This window comes from Hyperolius riggenbachi, chromosome 12 (genome assembly GCF_040937935.1).
Source record: "Hyperolius riggenbachi isolate aHypRig1 chromosome 12, aHypRig1.pri, whole genome shotgun sequence".
In the NCBI taxonomy this organism is placed as follows: Eukaryota; Metazoa; Chordata; class Amphibia; order Anura; family Hyperoliidae; genus Hyperolius; species Hyperolius riggenbachi.
The window spans coordinates 75791588-75814920 of NC_090657.1; the positions used below are offsets into that span (position 1 = coordinate 75791588).

Genomic DNA, 23333 nt, shown 5'->3' on the forward strand with positions numbered 1-23333 from the left:
TTGTATTAGAAGTTAATTTCTCCATTGGTATGCATTAGTGCGCGTTAGTACGCGTTTTTTCCATAGCAGTGCATTGTGAAAAAGATTGCAGTTAAAACGCATTTAGTGGGAACTGAGCCATAGAAAAAAACATGGGGCATTTCTTTGAAAATCAGTTTACTTTCAGTTTTAACTGAAAGCAACTGATACAGTGTAAAAAGGCCTTACGGTAAGCATTTTCAAAATAGGACAGATTTGATAGGTTTTGGACTAGTCTATATCCTCACGGGGTATTCCCAGTATATATTTTATTATTAACAAAAGCACTCCATGAAAAAGATCTGTGCAAAGATGCCAGCCACTCTCCCAACTCGCTTGCGCACTAATTTTGGCAGTTGGACTGATGACTGCTTTTAAGGAAGTCCTTTTAAAAATAAAGAAGTACACCCTGAGAATCTTCTGTGTGGTGATGGACTAGTCCAAAACTTGTCAGTTCTGTCAGATTTTTACAATTTATTTTAAGTGACAGCGACATAGAAAAAAAAAAATTTATAGCACATTTTAGGCTTACATATTATAGTGGCGCCGGGCAAGCCCAATGTTGCTAAGATTCTTGGCTGCATTAAATGCTATTACCCTCCGATTGGAAGCAACTCGTGGGAAGCGGCGGTGGATTGACAATTCGAAGTCCTGCTATTTTCTGGCAATGGAAGTACAGATACACAGCAGTAGAGTGGATACGATAGGCTTGGCTATTTCTGCTTTAGCCCCAACAAAGAGTCGCTACTGGGCCTGCACTGGATTGCGGTAGATAGATATTGCGCTGCTTGTCAAGGGGATTTCGGGGGAGCCCGTGCTGGTTTCCCCCATTCTACAGAGGACAGGGAAGCCTCATTGGGACCCTGAGGCTCCCCCCTCCCGAGGTAAGCATCTCCCAGGATTTTTTTTGTTACAGTCTCTTTATAAAGGCAAAATTGCCCAAAATGACCCTGTGAAATATTCAACACTTTTGTGAAATATTCATGCCCCCTTGTACCTCTGGTGTCTCTCTCTGTCCTCGTCTGTCCCCTGTGTCCTGTATACCCCCTTTGTGTCCCCCTTGTGTCCTCCTCTGCATGGGCACAGTACAGGAAGTCTGTGACATTGCGGCAGGTTGGAGGTTCGTATTGGCAGGTGTTCACAGGTCAGGAACTCCCTGCATTTGGACTATATGACACAGTGACCTTTTTCCCCACTTTTAGGGGAGAAAGAGTGAGTCATATAGTCCAAAAAATACAGTGTGTTAACATCACCCCCTCCGTCCCCCTACTTTTTACCGTAATACTCCCAGCGCAGATACAAGGACATTGCAATCTATGTAATACAAACAAATGCCCAACATGAAAATAACTCACCGAAACCTTGTTGTATTCTTGAACAGCCAAATAAAGTGCAACAGCTGTAAGTGCATCAGTGATCTGAGGAAGGAAAGAAAAGATTTCAATTCCGTAACACATTCCAGCACCGTAACCAGCCTCCTTACAAAGTGCGACTTACACTGCATAGGAGATGGAGAAGATTTCATACCAAAGAATGGTTAAATGCCCAAAAGGTCAGCTTTTACTGAAACTAACTCATATGTATACAGTGGCATAGCTACAAAGCCATGGGCCCCAAAATACATTTTGCATCAAACAAGTATTATTATCATTCATATCTGTAAAAACAAATTGTCTTATCAAGTTCAACCGTAAAATATGGTACAACAGCATATCCAGAAGAAGGCGATTAGCAGGGTGATTCCCGCTAATCGCCGAAGCACACAAGGTTTTTAAAGCGCAATACAAACTAACGGCAGTGATCTCACTGCCGCAATTGCCGCCGATCGCGGGATATTCGCGGTTAGTGGCAATCGCAAAAACGTGTGCATGTAGCATTTTATCGCGATTCTGGAGCAAGCGCGATACAGTGCTGATCCTGATCGTGAGAGAGTACAGTGATTTTACTGCGCTAATCACAGTAAAAACATCCACGTAAACCGATAGTGCTAAGCGCTACTGTTTTGCGCTTTTTAAGTGTGAATGTGCCATAAAAGGGAGGGGGAAAAAAGTATTTCCCGACTTCAGATGGCAATCAGAGAAAATCCCTGGATCAACACCACTGGGAATCACCTAGTAATTAAATTATTATAGTAATTAAATGAGATTGTAAGCTCACAGGGGCAGAGCTCTCTCACTCTTTTGTGTTTTGGATTTTGTTACACATTATTCATATTAATTCTGTCACTGTTATTACCAATGCTGTACTTTGTACCGATTCTGTATTTTGTAACAACTCTCTATTTTGTATATTGGTGTATATCATTGTCTGTATTATTTTGTACCCCATGTTTGTTTCTTACTTTCTACAGCACCACGGAATATGCTGGTATTTTATAAATCAATAATAATAATAATAATAATAATAATAATAATAGCTGTGGATGTCCTTCAATGTAAGGCCCAGTGCACACCGAGCGGTTTTTGTAGCGTTTTCCAAAACGCTTCCGCCTGTGAAAACGCTTGGCTAATGTATCTCAATGGGATGGTGCGCACCAGCAGTTTGAGGTTTTTATCAAATCGCAAACGTGGGTCCTGCAGCACTTTTGCGGTTTGCAGATGCGTTTCTGCATCAATGTAAAGTATAGCAAAAGCTCAAACCGCTCTGGAAAACACTAGATCACAGCAGTTTTCCAGGCGGTTTTGTTACAGAAGCTGTTCAGTAACAGATTTTACTGTAACAAGATTTGTAATCTGCTACACAAAAACGCTCCCAAAAACACTAGGCATGTTTAGAAAACCTCTCTAAACATGCCTACAATCACTCTGAAATCTGCTCCAAAAACACTTGCATTTTGCAGATCTGCTAGCGGTTTCGGTGTGCACTGGGCCTAAGAAAGCATCCAAACCACTTTGATTAGATATAGAATTGGCAGATTAGATCTTCCTGTGGTAAGATCTTCCACATTTCAATCACTTAAAGAACCCCTTCATAAAATAGATGGCAAGAACGTTTTTTTCTCCCTATACAGCTCATGTCCCTTGGTCCTTTGTAACAGCCTAGGGAGAAAAAGCTCACCTGCCAAGCTTTTGTATTGCCCTCTCGTATTTCTACAATTTTTATAGAACTTCTCTAATGGTGGGCATACACTGTTCCTTTTTTCCGCTCGAATCGCTTATTTTCCGCTCGTTTTTCTTATCTTTTTCCATTCACTTCTATCAGGAATCGAGCGGCACAACGATTGAACGGGAGATCGGACATATCGGAAATTATCACTATAACCATCTAATCACCTCAAAAACGAACCGTGTATTCCCAGCATAAGGCGTCTTTTTTCCAAGCTAAAGAAGCCCAGTTTATCTAACCTTTCCTGGTGTGACATTCCATCCTGTCATCTTATTCCTCCTATTTACAATGCTCAGCCATTTTCTTTTTTTTGATGCTAGTCTTGTAAGGCATTCCGCTACACACAGCAGCTGCCTTTAACGCAGTGTTTTTTGAAACATGTCCTCACCCACTACCAGGTCATGTTTTGTGGAAATCCACACAGTTTGTTAATTCACACAGCTGAGACCCTAGTTACCCACTATGTGCATATGCAGGATTACCTGTTGGTGGGTCGTGAAGACAGGCTAGGAAAACACTGCTCTAAGGGCCCATAGCTGTCCACTGTCATATGCAAAGAAATAGAGGTCTTCTATGAATTAAATCAGGGGTGAGAAACCATTTCTGGCTGCAGGCAGCATTCCTCTCTCCCTCCTCGCAGTGAAAATAATGTAATAAAAAAAGTGCTTCATTTTTACAATAATTATGTATAAATGATTAAGTCAGTGTTCGCCGATTGTAAAAGCTTTCCTCTCCCCGATTTACATTCTGACATTTATCACATGGTGACATTTTTACTGCTGGCAGGTGATGTAGCTGCTGCTTGCTTTTTTAGCAGTTGGAAACCGCTGTAAACCGCTATTTCCCACAATGCAACAAGGTTCACAGACAGGAAACTGCCAGGACCATGGTCCTCAGAGTTTCTTGTGGGAGGGGTTTCACCACAATATCAGCCATACAGAGCCCCATGATGATCTGTTTGAGAAAAGGTAAAGATTTCTCATGGGAAAGGGGGTATCAGCTACTGACTGGGATCAAGTTCAATTCTTGGTCACGGTTTCTCTTTAACTCACCCAGCAACGATCTCTGTGGCGATGGTGGAGTCATGTGACACGCTGATACAATTGGGTGAGTTAAGCTTCCCATTACACACAACGCAAACATTTGTATGGAGGGAAGGAGGACAGGAGAGGAGCCTGGCCCTCTATCGGGTGGCCGGATTCAGGACACACACAGGTCACATTTGCCCAGGGCTGAATTAGATGCACACCGAAGCAGCATAGACTTTATTTTTTGAGGCTGTTGCTCAGGAAAGAGAATGTCACAGAAACCCAGTAACTATTCAAAAACCGTAAAAGAGTTGTGATGCAAAGTGCGACTGTTTGCTTTCATGTGCATACTGTGGAATCCGGTTGAAAATCATTCACTTACCATATATACAATCTCTACATAGTCTACAAGGAAATGGAAGAGATATACGATGAGTGGAGTCTGTAAGAGAACAAAAAGAAATTGAAATGAAAACAGTAGTATTTAATCAGAACCAATTACCCTAAATTAAGCAAACTGTGAAGTAAAAAACAAGTGGTTTCTTCTAGTTTACAAAGCATAGGTTTCAAGGGATCCTAAAGTGAGAGGAATATGGAGGGTGCCATCTTTATTCTCGAACTAGCTGATGGCCCAGCATTGCCCCGTTATGCATTTGGCTGGTGTTGGCTCCGCCCACTTTTTCTAACCCTAACACACAATTACTTAATTACTCAATGACGAATGTTTGTGAGCTTTGCGGTCTTTGGCATCAGTAATTTGCATTGAACCGAAACAAATCTGATTGGTTTTATGGCTCCACCCCCTTTTCTGAATTTGAACCCCAGTCACCCAATGGCCAACTGTACCGCTTGTGCCATTAACAGTGCAAGAATGGCAGCAATAAAATATTCCCCTTGAAAATCAATAGGTGATTTTTGATTGTTTTTTGTAGGCTCCACCCACTTTTCTGAATATTTATCCCAGTCACCCAGTGACCAACTGTGCAAAGTTTGAGAACCCTGCCATTAACAGTGTAAGAATGGCTGCAGTTTACATTTTCCCGTGAAATTTGTATTTGTATCCACCCATTTTTTGGTTATGGGGATAAAAAGTATCCTATATGTTATTTCAGATAATGTACCATGTGTGTGCCAAATTTCATTGAAATCCGTTCAGCCATTGTTGCGTGATTGAGTAACAAACATCCAAACTTTCGCATTTATAATATTCGTGAGATAAACAGTGCCAGTTGCCGGACTCCTGTGCAGATGCTCTGCCTCTAATGCTATAAGTCACTGCCCAGAAATGAGCATGCAGATGAGGTGCTTTCAGCCTTTTCTGACTCCAGTGGCTGCATGCTTGTCGCAGGTGTTCTGGAGAAAAGAAACCCCTTAAGAACCCAGGGCTGTGGAGTTGGAGCAATTTTTGGTACCCGGAGTTGGAGATTTCATAAACTGAGGAGTCGGAGTTGGGAGTCGGATGATTTTGTACAAAATCCAAAGCCCTGTTAAGTATTAGACTGAGGAGTCGGAGCCATTTTGGGTACCCGGAGTCGGAGGTTTCATAAACTGAGTAGTCGGAAGATTTTTGTACCAACTCCACAGCCCTGCAATAACCTGCCCTAACTATGGCTGAAAAAGTATGGGAAACAAACTGTAGTGCAGTTCCAAGCACATTTAATATCCTAAAACAGGTATTCTGCCTGCCAGTCTACCACTATACACTGTTAATATTCAAATTTGTCTTGGTCAATTTTGGATTTAGACAAAATTTAATATGGCAACAAAAAATAAGTTGATGTTTATCACCACCGCAACCAGCTTCGAGGTCATGTACAAAAAAATTACTTCAGTAAAAGACGGAAAAAAAAAAAAAAAAAAAAAAGGAGATACATTTAGAAATGTAATGTGTACCTGTAGGGGGGGGGGGGCTTACCGCAGAAGGGGGGAAGCCTCTGGAACCTAATGAGGCTTCCCTTGTCCTGCTTAGTACCCCCGATCCAGCACTGGCACCGCCATTAAAGAGTTTGCTTGTTGACAGCTTACGCGGAGGCACTAACTGTCTCGCTTGGCTTTCTTCAGAAAAAGTCAGGCCAGATTGGGTTTGCGCTACTGGGCAGGCACGAGCAGTTTGTGCCTGCACAGTAGCACAGACAAGATCAGGCTTGGCTATATCCGCCGGAGTCCAAGAAGGACAGTGCCAGTCGGCTGCAAGGGGCTGGAGAAAGCCCCAGGTGAGTAAAGCCGATTTTTTATTTTTTCCCTGATTCCTTTAACCTTCCTGGCGGTAACCCCGAACGTAGTTCGGGGTAAGCCGCGCAGGAGGTTTTCTCAGGCCCTACTGGGCCGTTTTGAATAATTTTTTTTTTGCTGAATGCAGCTAGCACTTTGCTAGCTGCGTCAGCACTTCGATCGCCGCCGCCCCGCGCTCGATCGCCGCTATCCGCGTCGCAACACAGCCCCCCCCCTAGACCCCTGCGCTGCCTGGCCTATCAGCGCCAGGCAGCGGCAAGGGGTGGATCGGGACTCCCTTAGACGTCACGACGTCCATGACGTCGGTGACGTCATCCCGCCCCGTCGCCATGGCGACGGGGGAAGCCCTCCAGGAAATCTCGTTCTTTGAACGGGATTTCCTGATCGCCTATCGCCGGAGGCGATCGGCGGGGCTGGGGGGATGCCGCTGAGCAGCAGCTATCATGTAGCGAGCCCTCGGCTCGCTACATGATATATAAAAAAAAAAAAAACGGCTGCGCTGCCCCCTGGCGGTTTTTAATATACCGCCAGGAGGGTTAAGCAGCAGTCTTAGAACTGTTGCCATGGTTGCAAAGAAGATATGTTTGAGGCAGTCTCAGAAGGCCAAGACTAACTGCAGGTGGAAACAAAAACAAAAAAGTAGTTTTTAACCTATTTTGGTTCCAGGACGTAGTTTCTACGTCCAGGAACCATGCGCGCTATCGCGCGCTCCTGCGGCCGATCGCGCGCGTGCACGCGCACTCCCGTCCGCGGATTCGGTAGCCAGGGAATCAATGTATCGGGCTATGGTGCCCGATCATTGATTCCTCTCCCCCGCTGAAAAGCGACAGCTTCTCTCGGAAGCTGCGCCTTTTCTGGCCGTTCCCTCTCCGATGAGTCACTCTAAGCGTATGTTACGCTTAGAGTGACGTCATGTAAACAAACTCATGGCCAAAAAGTAATACTACACCTGTAAGGAAAAAAAAATACAAATTAACACACATTTACATTATAAATCTATTGTTTACCTCCCACCCTCCCAAAACTACCCAAATAAAATGTTTACTATAAAAAAAACAAAACCATTACAATAAAAAAAAAAAAAAAAAAAACCATGTAAATATTTACCTAAGGGTCTAAACTTTTTAAATATCAATGTAAAGATGAAATATTTCTATATTTTTTTTATTTTAAACTTGTAAATAGTGATAGATGCAAAATGGAAAAAATGCACCTTTATTTCCAAATAAAATATTGTCGCCATACATTGTGATAGGGACATAATTTTAACGGTGTAATAACTGGGACATATGGGCAAATACAATACGTGAGTTTTAATTATGGAGGCATGTATTATTTTAAAACTATAATGGCTAAAAACTGAGAAATAATGAATTTTTCCATTTTTTTCTTATTCTTCCTGTTAAAATGCATTTACAGTAAAGTGGCTCTTAGCAAAATGTACCCCCCAAAGAAAGCCTAATTGGTGGCGGAAAAAACAAGATATAGATCAGTGCATTGTGATAAGTAGTGATAAAGTTATAGGCTAATGAATGGGAGGTGAACATTTCTCACGTGAAAACGACGGAACCTGAATGGGTTAATGTTATGTCACTTTATACTGTTTTTTTCTATTAATATTAAAAATATGAGGTGTCTTAGAAGCTACTGTACCTATGGAGTGAGGGAAGGACAACTCTAGCACAATCTCCAAGTATAGAAAAGACAATGGGACAAGAGTTTTAGACAAAAACAGCAGTTTTCATATTCATGCAATGTGTTTATAATCAAAGGTCTATGGTGGCCACAAGACATTCTCATCACTGAAAATACGGTAAGTTAGTCACTCCCACAGATGACATTGTGATGACACAGAGGGCAGGAGTTCTGGATACTCACTTCGTGAAAGACATCTCCTGAGTATGGTGATACTCCGAGGTCCAGCAGGGACATCCCCTCTACAACTGCAAAGATGAAAAAAAATGTCAACTATTCATAAAGAAAATCTTACTTTAAAGAGACTCCGTAACAAAAATTGCATCCTGTTTTTTATCATCCTACAAGTTCCAAAAGCTATTCTAATGTGTTCTGGCTTACTGCAACACTTTCTGCTATCACAGTCTCTGTAATAAATCAACTTATCTCTCTCTTGTCAGACTTGTCAGCCAGTGTCTGGAAGGCTGCCAAGTTCTTCAGTGTTGTGGTTCTGCTATGAACTCCAGCTTTCAGGCCACTCTCTGCACACTGCCTGTGTGATATTTAGATTAGTGCAGCTTCTCTCTGCTCTCGTATCTTTTACAAGCTGGATAAAGTGTCCTCTGAGCTGGCTGGGCTTTCACATACTGAGGAATTACAAACAAAGGCAAAGTTGTTTGCAGGAAGAAAAGAGCAGCCTGAAACTTCAGTGCATGAGAGCAGAAGGGGGAAAGAAACACACAAATGATCTCTTGAGATTCAAAAGGAAGGGTGTATACAGCCTGCTTGTGTATGGATGTATTTTCTATGTGTGGACATACTGTACATCAGCCTACTTCCTGTTTTGGTGGCCATTTTGTTTGTTTATAAACAAACTTTTTAAAACTGTTTTTAACCACTTTTAATGCGGCGGGGAGCGGCGAAATTGTGACAGAGGGTAGTAGGAGATGTCCCCTAACGCTCTGGTATGTTTACTTTTGTGCGATTTTAACAATACAGATTCTCTTTAAGGCCTCTTTCACAGTGCGACGTTAAAGTCGCACGTTAGAAAATGTTTTAATATGGACTAAAGCACAGCAATACAAAGTCTGTGCGACATTCACAGTGTACACGTTGCATTGTGTGTAACGTGTAGCAATATTTAGAAAGTGCTGCATGCTGTGCGTTTAGCAATAAATCTGCTGCGTTGTGTGTGTTGCACATGCTCAGTAATTTTATTTTTCTTTTAAATGTAACGCATGCGCCGTTTTTGTTCCATTAGTATGCGACGAAAACGGCGCACCAAGAGATACATACTGCAGTGCAAAATAACGTCCAATGTCATAACCTACAAGCGCTGCGTTAGGGGCACGTTGTGCGACTTTAACGTTGCATCAAACGCAACGTCCCACTGTGAAAGAGGCCTAAAAGGACAAGCGAGGTGACAGGTGATATGATTGGATGGATGTGTATGTACAGTGCCTAGTACACAAATCACTAGGTGTTTTTTTTTTCTCTCTCTGCTTCAAAGAGGTAAACATTAGGTATGTAAGTGACAGTTTCTGTCTGAGTCGGACTGAGTCAGACTATAGCATAACCCTCACTGATAAGTAATTACAGCCATAAAACACTTTCCTGTCAGTAAATAGCTTCGGAGAGCAGGAAAGAGATGAAATGGGTCAATCCTACTAATATAATGAATGGGAAAGTTCGGATGTTTGGATGTTTAGATGTTTGGATGTTTGTTACTCGATCACGCAAAAATGGCTGAACGGATTTGAATGAAATTTGGCACACACATAGTACATTACCTGGAATAAAGTATAGGATTCTTTTTATTCCCATAACCAAAAAGGGGGCGGAGACAAATACAAATTTCACTGGAAAATGTAAACTGCAGCCATTCTTACACTGTTAATGGTAGGGTTCTCAAACTTTGCACAGTTGGTCGTTGGGTGACTGGGATTAATATTCTGAAAGATGGGTGGAGTCTATAAAAGCCAATCAAAATTAACCTATTGATTTTCAAGGGGAATATTTACATTGCTGCCATTCTTGCACTGTTAATGGCACAAGCTTCAAACCTGGTACAGTTGGTCATTGGGTGACTGGGGTTCAATTAAAGAAAGGGGGTGGAGCCACAAACAGCCAATTAGATTTGTTTCGTTTCAATGCAAATTATTGATGCCAAACACCGCAAAGATCACAAACTTGGTAATTGATTATTGTGTGTTAGGGTTAGAAAAGTAGGCACAGCCAACACCAGCCAAATACATAAGCGGGCAATGCCGGGTCATAAGTGGGCGGAGACAAATACAAATTTTACTGGGAAAATGTAAACAGCAGTCATTCTTACACTGTTAATGGTAGGGTTCTCAAACTTTGCACAGTTGGTTACTGGGTGACTGGGATTAATATTCAGAAAAGTGGGTGGAGTCTATGAAATCCAATCAAAATTAACCTATTGATTTTCAAGGCTAATATTTACATTGCTGCCATTCTTGCACTGTTAATGGCACAAGCCTCAAACCTGGTACAGTTGGTTATTGGGTGATTAGGGTTCAATTTCAGAAAGGGGGTGGAGCCACAAACAGCCAATTAGATATAAACCCACTAAAATGGGGCGGGACACCGTTCTACAGTGGCCCTGAAGAGTCGCACGGGGCAGAAGAGGTGTGTGTGTGTGTACACGTAGGTGCATGTATGTATATGCTTGGACTTGCATGCATGTACATGCATAAATACATACACACACGTTCATGTATGTACGTACATGTATGTATGTATGTATGTATGTACGTGTATGTACGTACGTACGTACGTGTGTATATATAGAGTTTAGCCTCATTTGTATCTAATCACAAGTTGTAATTTGATCTCTCCCGTGTCAACCGACTACCATGGCAAAGATGGCAGAAAAGCTTATTTGAAAGCACAGGATGGTAACAATATAGCCATTTGGTTCCCAACTGCTTCTGTGCTTCTCCCATACTGTTACCGATTTTTTTACCCTGATTTTGAATGCTTTCTGCCTGCCGCCAGCACCAACCTCTGCCCTGATTCTGACTACTCTCTTATTTGTACAGTTTCAAAATGCGTAAGGGTCTTCATAAACTTAATTCACAAAATGTGTGTTCTAGTCTTTTATTTATACGCAAAATGTCTACCGAGCTTTTATTCTGTCATATTTTGGTAAATTATGACTTACGAATTGGAGGCCGAAAATCCTTGAAAAAAATGTACCGCTTTTGACTCATAATTCCAGTCAGAAATGCACCGCCAGGGAGGTTAAAGGAATACTTAAGTGAACAAAAAAAAAAATGTTTTTACTTACATGGGGCTTCTTTAGTTAAAACCAATAAAAACGTAAAGGATGAGGTGGCTTACCTCAATGACGTCACATAAGACAACAAGGTTTATTAATAAGCATGATCAATGCATTTCACGGGTCATAGCCCTCTTCCTCAGGTCAATACAAGTGCCATTATGCAGATAGGCAGGTAGCATTAAGCACTTACCCTTTAGGAACTCCAGTGAAAATAATGTAATAAAAAAGTGCTTCATTTTTACAATAATTATGTATAAATGATTTAGTCAGTGTTTGCCCATTGTAAAATCTTTGAAATCCCCGATTTACATTCTAACATTTATCACATGGTGACATTTTTACTGCTGGCAGGTGATGTAGCTGCTGCTTGCTTTTTTAGCAGTTGGAAACCGCTGTATACAGCTATTTCCCACAATGCAACAAGGTTCACAGACAGGAAACTGTCAGGACCATGGTCCTCAGAGTTTCTTGTGGGAGGAGTTTCACCACAATATCAGCCATACAGAGCCCCATGATGATCAGTTTGTGAAAAGGAAAAGATTTCTCATGGAAAAGGGGGTATCAGCTACTGAGTGGGATGAAGTTCAATTCTTGGTCACGGTTTCTGTTTACGTTTCTATTGGTTTTAACTAAATTTTATCCAGACCTGGATGCCTCTTTACCTCCACTGTGTGCAATACCCCCCACCCCTTAGAGCGCGTGTCAAACTCCAGGCCTGGAGGGCCAGATCCATGCAGTGTTTAGGATGGACTGAGAAAGAGAGGAATGTGTTCTACCTGATGGACCGCACCTTTCCTGATTCAGACCCATCAATTCATTTGAGCTGTATCAAAAATGTGTGAGGATCTCGGCCCTCGTAGGACCAGTTTGACATATCTGCCTTAGAGGTTGGTGGTGACTCCTCTGGTCTCACTAGGTGGACACCATAGTGAGAACCAGTTTCTTTTCACTAAGGAGAGCGACCGGATCCAGTCCAATGTAGACATCCTGAGTGGAGTCGGGGTTATTGTATCCACCTGCTTCAAGTGGTTGGTAGCCCCATTGCAATCCACCTTTATGAGTAGCCCTTACTTATAACTTACTGCACACTGCATCTCAGTACTAACATACTATGCTATTTGGGCTCCCAATGTTTTGTGTCTTTTACTTTAGGGTGTCAAGACAACGTACCTATGAAATAGTCGCCGGGAAACTTGGGCACAGGATACAGCCGATATAGGACTTACCCTGCTCCTGCACAAGTTCCGGCGGCGTTAATTACTATTCCCCCTCCAGGCCGCCATGGATAGTGGGCAATGATGTAATTCAGCTTTCAGCTATTGCTGGTGGCCAAATTACAGTGTTTTAAAAGTAACTTAAAGAGACACTGAAGCGAAAAAAAAATAATGATATTATGATTTGTATGTGTAGTACAGCTAAGAAATAAAACATTAAGATCAGATACATCAGTAATTGTTTCCAGTACAGGAAGAGTTAAGAAACGCCAGTTGTTATCTCTATGCAAAAAAGCAATTAAGCTCTGCTACTTTCAAAGTGGTGGAGAGGGCTGTTATCTGACTTATTATCTCAAGTGTTATTCAACTATTTACTTTTCCTCTGGCAGAGGAGAGTTCATTAGTTCACAGACTGCTCTGAAAGAATCATTTTTAATGCTGAGTGTTGTGTAATCTGCACATATTATAGAATGATGCAATGTTAGAAAAAAACACTATATACCTGAAAATAAAAAATATGAGAATATTTTCTTTGCTGCTAAACTTCTAGTAATTATTCATAGTACACAACCAATTCATTATATCATTTTTTTTTCGCTTCAGTGTCTCTTTAAAGAGAACCAGAGACGAAGCACCCTCATGTATTTTACTACATTTATCAGTGGGAACATGACAGTAAACACCTACCCTGCTTTTAGTTTCATTCTTATCTGCTTAATTAGTCTGTTATCAGCTGTGATAAGAAGGTTTGACCTGGAAACATAGCTGAGTCACTCTTCTGTGGAGTATTTTCAAGCCAAAGCCTGCCCCCTCCTGGCTCAGCTTTGCTGCTTTGCATACTGAGAGCTCTGATGACATGGGAGGGGCTGCTGCTGCTGAGAGAGAAGCTCTGAAACAGACAAGTGTGGCTGCAATATGATCTGTGTGCTCTCTGCATAGATAATGATGACGACTGCAGTTTCATACCTATGAGAGACACTTCCTACAGGCAGCTGTACATCACACTAAAATGAAAGCACACAGATGAAAGACTGCAGCAGCCTTTCTCATATAGTCTAGACAGCACATCCAGAACAACTCATAACCCGGAACCAGAAGAGATATTTTGTGTGTAAAAGTTCCATCTCTGGTTCCCTTTAAGCTCCGTCTTCTGGCGGTACCAAAGTTATTCACTGTGTACCGCGATAGCCGTAATTCCTATTACGGTCTGTGGAGCCACCAGCTACGCCCAAATCTCCTGTGCTGTTATTACAGCACTGGGCTAAGACACCTCATCCTTCTACGCCTTTAGCTACAGTGCTGCCCTGATGATTTATTGGCCTTATGCTTATTCAGTGTAATGTGTTACTGGAAAATCTTTTTTTCTTTTGAAAAGTATACTGTAAAGGGCCTTGAGGGCAAACTCTACCAGCGATTCTTATTTTATGTAAATGTTTGCATTTTGGTTAAAATTTATTTTTGTTTTTTTCATGCTCCTCCTTTTATATAGTGGACACTGCCGCCCCATGAGTAAGCATCAGGATTCAATGTTTCTGTCCATAGACAACAGAGTAACCAAGCAGCTCAGGCTGACCCAAACTACTAGGAATGTATAGGGGGGGATAAAAGGGACCAAAAAGCCCTCACTCAAAGGTTTCTATTTCTATCCTGATAGACAATTTTAAAGAGGAATATGCAGTCAGTGTTTGCCTATTGTAAAAATCTTTCCTCACCCACATTTACATTCTGAAATGTATCACTGGTGGTGACATTTTTAGTACTGTCTAAAGGGGTCCATACACTTACACGATTTCCCACCCTCATCACGGTGATCGAATCCGCTGGGAAATCGTTGTGCAAATGCTGAGTGAAGGATCGATTTCTGTCTGAAATCAATCGTTCCCGTCAATCTGTCCACGCGGAAGATTTTGCTCGATCGCCGGCGGGTTGGTAGTGCGTCAATAGCGGCGTTCAAATGACCGACGCTAGTGGCAATACATTACCTGCTCCGCCGGCGCGTGTCCCCGCTGTCCCTTCTCTGCGCTGGGCTCCGGCTGGCTTCACTAACTTCCTGTCGGGGGAAGTTTAAACAGTAGAGCGCCCTCTACTGTTTAAACTTCCCCCGACAGGAAGTAAAGTGAAGCTGGAACCCTGGAGCCCAGAGCGGAGAAGAGACAGCGGAGACTGGGGGACTCGCGACGGCCGGATCAGGTAATGTATCAGGGAGGCGGAGGCAGCAGCGGCAGCTCCACAGATTGTAAATCGGTTTCATAGTGAAATCGATTCAAAAATCTGTTTGCAGTGTAGGCAGCCCAAAGATCCCTCTTTGATCAGATTCCACCACAGAGGGATCTATTCGCTGGTCGATCTGGTGGCAATCGACCAGTGTATGGCAGCCTTAAAGGTGATCTGTACGGAATGTTAGTTTACTAAGTGTTCTATGCACAAAGGGGGATGCTGCTTGCTTGGCAGTTGAAAAAAGCTGTTATTCCCCACAATACAACGAGTTTCACAGACCGCAAACTGTCAGGACCATGGTCATGACATCACACTGTGGGAGGAGTTTCACCACAATACCAGCAATACAGACCTCCATAAGAAAGAGGCAAACCATTCAGTTTGGCTGCCTTGCATCTTGCTTACTGTAAAATAAGCGCTAGTTATTTAACAAGGTCTCCAAGTTTGTTGCCCGTCACTGAATTAATCCAGGTATGGAAAACACGTAACAAGCTCCTTTTCCGTGCAGCTTATTTCTCCTGCAGAAAGAAGGGCGGTTTCTCACAGAGGGTACCGATTCCAGGCTTGTCTTGATCTGTTTTGCTTCAGCACTCAATCAAAAAGCACAAGTATACATGGGCGTAACAGATCACACAGTAAGATAGAGGCATATGTAGAAAGTGACACACAAAGTGTCAGGTATTGTGTAATCCTCCCTTATATTCCTATCCACAGCAATGTACTCTGCCACCTTCCCTTATAACCTTGTCCACAGCAACACCTCCATCTCCCTGGAACCCGCCACCACACTCATCTACCTAGAATTCTCCTCAACAATAATCTCCTGACTTTCTTTGACCAACAAACACATCATTGTCCTTAATCTGTCACCATCCCTGCAACTCCTGCTTAAAGGAAAGCTGAAGTGAGAGGGATATGGGAGCTGGCATCTTTATTTCCTTTTAAGCAATACCAGTTGCCTGGCTATCCTGCTGATCCTCTGCCTCTAATACTTGTAGCCACAGACCCTGAACAAGCATGTAGCAGATCAGGTGTTTCTGATATTGTCAGATCTGATAAGATAAGCTGCATGCTTATTTCTGGTGTTATTTAGACACTTATGCAGCCAAATAGACCAGTAGGGCTGCCAGGCAACTGGTATGGTTTAAAAAGAAATAAATATGGCAGCCTCCATGCACCTCTCACTTCAGCTGTCATTTGACTTCTCTAGTACTTTCCTTCCCCCCCTACTATTTCCATTTAGCCTCCGATCACCTTCCTCTATATCGTCCCTCCAGAATTCTCCTCTTTCTTCAATGCCCGTCCCCAGAATTTTTCTCTAAATTCCTGTCACCTTCCCCCTAGAATTCTTCTTTACTTCACCTTCCTCCACATCACACCTCCCGAATTCTTATATACTTTGTCACCTTCCCCCAAACCTTGAGTTTTTTACCCCTATACTTGCCCTTTAACTTCCCCCACATCCTGCCCCCAGTATTTTCCTCTGCTTCCCATTCACCTTCCCTTACTATCATTCCTCTACTTCCCAGTCACCTTACCTTGGCTATCATTCATAAAGCATTTCCGCATGCGGAAATGCATAAAACAGCTGACTTTACCGAACACTCGGCAAAGTCAGCATTCATAAAGGCTCTTTCCGCATGAAAAAATGACACTACCGAGCAGAGTGATAAATCACCGCCTTGTGCGGTGATTATCGGAACAAATGTAGCAAAATGTTAATTCATAAAGATCACCGCAAGCGGTGTGAGGTCGGGAAGTACCGCTCACTCTGATGTGGCGATACCAATGTAAGTGAATGGAGACACACAGACCTCCCAGGCAGCTGCAGCAGAGCGGAACACGGAGAAATGTATCAACTCGGCAGCTTCCGTGTCTCCGCAACCCTTCCGCCTGCCTAGTTCGGGGAATCTCCGCACTGCTACCGCACATGGATACATTTTTATGAGTGCCCACCCAGAACTCTAAAATACCGGCAGCGGTGTTTTCCCACATTGATTCCCCTTACCGACAGCTCCTTTATGAATGATAGCCCTTGTCCCTATAATATTCCTCTGTACTTCCCTGTCACCTTCCCCCACACTCTGCCGCCATATTTTCCTCTACTTCCCTGTACCCTTCCATCACCATCCCCAGAATTCTCCCCTATAAATCCCTGTCACCTTCCCCCACATCCTGCCCCCAGTATTTTCGTCTACTTCTCGGTCACCTTCCCCCACATCCTGCCCCCAGTATTGTCCTCCACTACCCTGTCACCTACCATCACACCTTTTCATGGAATTCTCCTCTACTTCACTGTCACCTTCCATCACATCTTGTCCCATCACCTTCCCCCACAATTCTCCCCTACTTACCTATCACCTTCCCACACACCGTCTTCATATTCTCCATTTCCCCATCACTTTCCTGTGATTTTCCTCTACTTTCCCATCGATTTCCTCTACTTCCTCAATGGTTTGACCCAGAGTTCTCCTCTACTTCCCCAAGGTTTTGTACCCGGAGTTTTCCTCTACCGCCCCATCCCCTTCCCTAACAACTTTCTCCAATTACATTAGTGGTATTTCCTCTACTTCTCCCATCTCTTCCTCCGCACTCTGTCCTCATCACTTTCCCTCCATACCCAGTGTTCTCCCCAGGTTAATTTAGTCGGGTGATCCACCCGGCTAGTTTTGGCGAGCACCCGGCTGTCATCTGCTCACTTCTTCCTATGCTGTTAGCAGAGTTGCACAGAGAAGCATTGGCCCTGCATTCTCTCATCCCTCCCCACCTGGCTACTTTTTCATACTACCCGGCCAGGAAAAAAAAAATGCAGAACACTGCATAACCTTTCAACACTATTCTCCTTTTCCTCCAATCACCTTCCCCCACAACCTCTCCCCAGAATTATCAGCCATTTCCATGTAACCTTCCATCACACCCTCAGGAATCCTCCTCTACTCCCTTGTCATCTTCCACCAAAACCTGTCCCCAGAATTCTCCTCTATACTTCCCTGTCGCCTTTCCCCACATCCTGTCCCCAGTATTTTCCTCTACTTCCCTGTACCCTTTCATCACATCTGGTCCCCAGAATTCTCCTCTAATTCCCTGTCACCTTCCATCACACCGTCCCAAGTATTTTTCTCTACTTCCTTATCATCCATCACACCTTGTCCCCAGAATTCTCCTTTACTTCCCTGTCACCTTCCCCCACATCCTGCTCCTAGTATTTTCCTCTAATTCTTTGTCACCTTCCATCACACCGTCCCCAGGATTCTCCCCTATACAGTACTTCCCAGTCACCTTCCATCACATCCTGCCCCCAGTATTCTCCTCTAATTCCCTGTCACCTTCCATCACACCGTCCCCAGGATTCTCCCCTATACAGTACTTTCCTGTCACCTTCCATCACATCCTGCCCCCAGTATTTTCCTCTACTTCCTGGTCACCTTCCATTACACCTTTTTGCCAGAAATCTCAAGTCTCACGACCTTCCCTCATACAGTGTCCCCAGAATTCTCCCCTATATCATCATCGCCTTCCCAGACGCATTCCCCAAAACACTTGTGTTTGTGTCTGATTTTTCTCTACTTTCCCAGAGTTCTCCTCTACCTCCCATCCCCTTCCCTCACACCTTGCCCCAGTTACAGTATTTCCTTTACTTCTCCATCTCCTTCCTCCACACTCTCTCCTCATCACCCCCTCCCCCCATACCTTTTGTCCATTATTCTTCTCTTCCTCTAATCACCTTCTCCCACAACCTCTCCCCAGAATTATCTGCTGTTTCAGTCACCTTCCCTCACTCCCTGTCCCAAGAATTCTCCTCTACTTCCGGTCACATTGCATCATACTCGGTCCTCAGTATTCCCTTCTACTTCCTAGTCACCTTCCGTCGCACCTTGTCTCCAGCAATCTTCTCCAGCAAGTCCCCATCACCTTGCCTTCCCCAGTCATTTTCCACTTCTTTCCCTTCACCTCTCCCGACACCCTGGCCAAGTGATGTCCTCTACTTCCCCCCTCACCTCCTCAGCATTCCCTTCTACTTCCTTGTCACCTTCCGTCGCACCTTGTCTCCAGCAAGTCCCCATCACCTTGCCTTCCCCAGTCATTTTCCACTTCTTTCCCTTCACCTTTCCTGACACCCTGGCCAAGTGATGTCCTCTACTTCCCCCCTACACCTTGACCCCAGAGTTCTCTACCACAGATACCCCAGTAGTCTCCTCTACCTACTCTGTCACCTTTCCCCACAAATACTTTACCCATGATTTCCTTTACTTCCCACACACCCTGTCCCAATATTTTCCTCTATTCCCAATACCTTCCCCCTCACTCAGTTCTCTGTAGTCTCCTAAACTTGCCCATCACCCTGTTCCTAGTATTCTCTTCTTACTTTTCCATCACCTTCCAGCACAATATTTCCTTTACATCTGTGTCACCTACCCCCATACATTTTCAGTACATAGTTTTCATGCATTTCGTGGGACCCACCCGCTTCCTCAGGTCTACATTACAGTGTCTTCTGCAGCTGCACGCAGAGACTGAGAGTGCCTATAGATAGGTGCTCCCAGTACGTGCATGCAGCTGCACATTTACCCATTGTACAGTACACTACATTGAGATGCCTCCTCCCATTTTGTGTACAGTTTTTCCCGCCCCTACCACTTTCTCTGCCTGTCAATCTTCCTACACTCTTATCAACCCAGTAGACTCTCTGCCTGTCAACCTTCCACACACTCCATCATCTGCCCATCATCTTCCTCTAGAGCCCAGCACTCTGTCCCTGTCACCTTGCCCCAGATCCCAGCACTCTCTCCCTGTCATCCTGCCCCAGATCCCAGCACTCTCTCCCTGTCACCCCCCCCCCCCCCCCCTGCACTCGCTCCCTGTCACCCTCCCCTAGCACTCGCTCCCTGTCACCCTCCCCCAGCACTCGCTCCCTGTCACCCTCCCCCAGCACTCGCTCCCTGTCACCCTCCCCCAGCACTCGCTCCCTGTCACCCTCCCCCAGCACTCGCTCCCTGTCACCCTCCCCCAGCACTCGCTCCCTGTCACCCTCCCCCAGCACTCGCTCCCTGTCACCCTCCCCCAGCACTCGCTCCCTGTCACCCTCCCCCAGCACTCGCTCCCTGTCACCCTCCCCCAGCACTCGCTCCCTGTCACCCTCCCCCAGCACTCGCTCCCTGTCACCCTTCCCCAGATGCCACCACTCGCTCCCTGTCACCCTCCCCCAGATGCCTGCACTCTCTTCCTGGAACACTCCCCCAAATTCCAGCACTCTCTTCCTGTCACCCTCCCCCAGATTCCAGCACTCTCTCCCTGGAACGCTCCCCCAAATTCCAGCACTCTCTCCCTGGAACACTCCCCCAAATTCCAGCACTCTCTTCCTGTCACCCTCCCCCAGATTCCAGCACTCTCTCCCTGTCACCCTCCCCCAGATTCCAGCACTCTCTCCGTCACCCTCCCCCAGATCCCAGCACTCTCTCCCTGTCACCCTCCCCCAAATGCCAGCACTCTCTCCCTGTCACCCTCCCCCAAATGCCAGCACTCTCTCCCTGTCACCCTCCCCCAGATGCCAGCACTCTCTCCCTGGAACACTCCCCCAAATTCCTGCACTCTCTTCCTGTGGCCCTCCCCCAGATTCCAGCACTCTCGCCCTGTCACACTCCTATCCTCAGCACTCTGCTGCCTGTCATCCCTCGTGTCACAGGACTCGCAGCAATCCCTCTCCCTTCATGTCATCTTCCTAAGCAACCCCCCACCCTGTTAGTAGCCTCTCCCATGCACATGGCCGCCCTCCTCACCTCTCTTCCATGAGTTGAGGGGAGAGGCGACCTCCACCCGCTCGGAGATGAAGGCAGCCAGGCTGGAGCGGAACAGAACCGCCCTGACTGTCACAGCCACCAGCACCACCAGCACCAAAGGCGCCGCCATCTTCCCCAGGGCAGGCTGCTCGGGCAGCGGGGAAGCATGGAACACGTAGTTCTATAAGTAAGGCACTGGGGGGAGCTGATGGCAAAGAAACTGCATTTCCCAGAATGCACAGCGGCGGGCTAGATCTTGCCTTCCGGGAATATCAACTGAAGTACTGCTAGCGATGTGGGACAAACTGGTTTTCTTGCTTTCTATGGACTGGGAGGTGGGGCTACTGTCCTCTCCCTGACATGACAGGAGCTTAGGTATAATAGCTTTACTGTATTTCCTCAGCCTCTGACAGGCTGTCAATGTTTCCATGGTGAATGATGTGGGTGCACCTGGGAGTATTCTGACTGGCAGCTAGTACAGCCAATGAGGAGCTGGCAAGTGTATGTGTGACTGAAGACAGTGCTATCCATCTGCTCTCTGTATAGAAGGAGGTCTGCACTGATGGGGGATGGTAAAATAATTTTTCCTCTGAAGAATAATTGTGTACATATATTATAATTGCTCTGTCTTTGGGAAGTTTCATTACTCAGATTTTCCCACTTCCTGCCAAACCAGGGCAAAAGCTGGAATTGTCTTAAATTTTCTTTTACACTTATTATATTGGGACGTCGCATTACCCTTTCTTACCGCAGCTTATCGCAATGGCGATTAGAACATGACGCACTTCCTGTGATGCGGTGGAAGTGCTCCAGCTGACGTAGAAGCGCAGTGCATTACCACATTCCACCAAAAGCAAAAAAATTAAATGGTAACCTGAACATTTTGTAGTTTTGGCGCGTTTGCAGTGTGGAGCGCAGATGCAGATTTTTAGATGACTACTTCCTGTCCAGCAGTATACATGTGACTAAAGGGTGCGGCTTTCTGAATTCAGGTTGCCGCCAATTTCCCTGTCGACGCAGTCTGCCGTATATACTGAAGTGTGTGTAATGGTGCGGTAGCCATTTTGCTGCTCGCAAATTGCATCGCACCAAGTGTAAATGGACCCTAAAGGAATTTCATACAGACAAAGTAAAGAAATCAAGAGTATCATGCTTCAGAGAACATACAGATACATTTAAGTCATTAAAGAAAAAAGACTTCCAGAGTTCAGGTACACCAAAATCATACCGTGGTTTATTATTCAAGCACCTGTTTGGTATGCCAGAAAAGTCCACTAGAAACAAGGGGGTTTTATATGAACAGATTCACTTTAATTCTTCAAATCACAAGTCTTCTAAGCTGCGGACGTAGCGTGCAGACAAAATATTCAGGTTTCCAAATCACAAAAGAGATTCTCTGACACGTGTTTCATGGCCAAAAGCCGCTTCTTCAGAGGCACACAGTATACAAACACATCAGCTGCAGGACAAAGGATATATATATCACCACAACTTTAGTGAAGAAAAGGGCAATCTGCGACGATTCCATGCTCACTAGACACCATGGATAGAGGGTAGTGTGCTTGGAATCGTCGCAGAGTGCCCTTTTTTTTGCACTAAAGATTGCAGTGATATATTTCCTTTGTCCTGCAACTGATGTGTTTGTATACTGTGTGCCTCTGAGGAAGCAGCTTTTGGCCGTGAAACACGTGTCAGACAATCTCTTTAGTGATTTGGAAACCTGAATATTGTGTCTGCACGCTATGTCCGCAACGTAGAAGACTTGTGATTTGAAGAATTAAAGTGAATCTGTTCATATAAAACCCTGTGTTGTTTCTAGTGGACTTTTCTGGTATTCTATATAGGGGTGGAACAGAACTACGAATTTTATTGAGGTCATAATTGCTATATCTGTTTGGTATGGTTTGTGAAGTTTTTGTGAGCAGAAGATGTTGTGTCAACTGTACCCTGTTTTCTGTAGCTGTGAACATACACTAGATGAAATGTAGCAGATAATGACCACCACTGTCGAGATTATAGCGTACAGCAATCTCCGACGCCTCGGCCAGCATTCAGCGCAGTGGAGAGAGCATTGTTCTCGCCACTCACCCCGCCCACCATGAGATGCCACTTGCATGCTGCTCTGTCGGTCCTCCTCACCCTCCCATAGCAACAGAACATGCCACTAGCCTTCAGGCTAGCAATGTGTCTGTATATTTTCGGCCCTGCAATGCCATCCGAGGTATGAAGTACTGTTCCCTGTCGGATGGCATGCCTCTTCTTATGTGTGTAGGAGGCTTAAGGCTAGAAACCCACTAGGAGCAATTTCTAATCACTAGTGATTTGAAAAAGCTCTTGGTAATGCAATGCTATGGGGGATTTTTATAAAATCACATCCCTCTAGTGGGATCACACCCATAGCATTACATTAGCAAGAGTTTTCAAATCACAAAGCGCTCAGAAAAGCGCTCCTAGTGGGTTTCTGGCCTAAAGTAAACTTGTCATTTTAAAAATAGCAAAATGCAGACTGCCTGGAATTTGCAGCCGCTCTCCTGTCCATGAACCAGCGCAGCCGCACTGTGCAGGCGCAGGACATCTCATGTTATTATTATTATTTAGTATCATCATCTTACGCAGCGCTGTACAGAGAATATAGTCTTGCAAAAGCACTAACCACTACGCAACCGTGCTGCAAGCATGTGTGTGGAGGATGCGGGCAACGATCCCGCAACCTCTCGCAGGATCATTGCCACAGTAGCGTGGAGCAGCTCTTTGCTACTGC

The 23333-nt window shown here is 44.7% G+C and overlaps 2 protein-coding genes across 4 annotated transcripts in view; one reads left to right on the top strand and one right to left on the bottom strand.

Annotated features, from left to right (window-relative positions):
- Positions 1–20906, bottom strand: part of PIGU (phosphatidylinositol glycan anchor biosynthesis class U) — a 43148-nt gene extending 22242 nt beyond the window's left edge. Inside the window, exons 1-4 of the mRNA XM_068264213.1 lie at positions 20573–20906; positions 8262–8326; positions 4534–4593; positions 1374–1436 (exon numbers count right to left, since the gene is read on the bottom strand). Coding sequence (XP_068120314.1) covers positions 1374–1436; positions 4534–4593; positions 8262–8326; positions 20573–20702 — 318 coding nt within the window. The 5' untranslated portion in view covers positions 20703–20906. The remainder of the gene's footprint in view (positions 1–1373; positions 1437–4533; positions 4594–8261; positions 8327–20572) is intronic.
- The window catches only part of TP53INP2 (tumor protein p53 inducible nuclear protein 2), a 340314-nt gene continuing 337745 nt past the window's right edge, over positions 20765–23333 (top strand). For 2 of the 3 annotated variants that reach the window (XM_068264215.1, XM_068264216.1), the window contains exon 1: positions 20765–20947. The gene's annotated coding sequence lies outside the window, so the exon portion shown is untranslated. Of the gene's footprint in view, positions 20948–21015; positions 21145–23333 lie in introns of those variants that run through there. The other variant, XM_068264219.1, reaches the window with a different exon arrangement.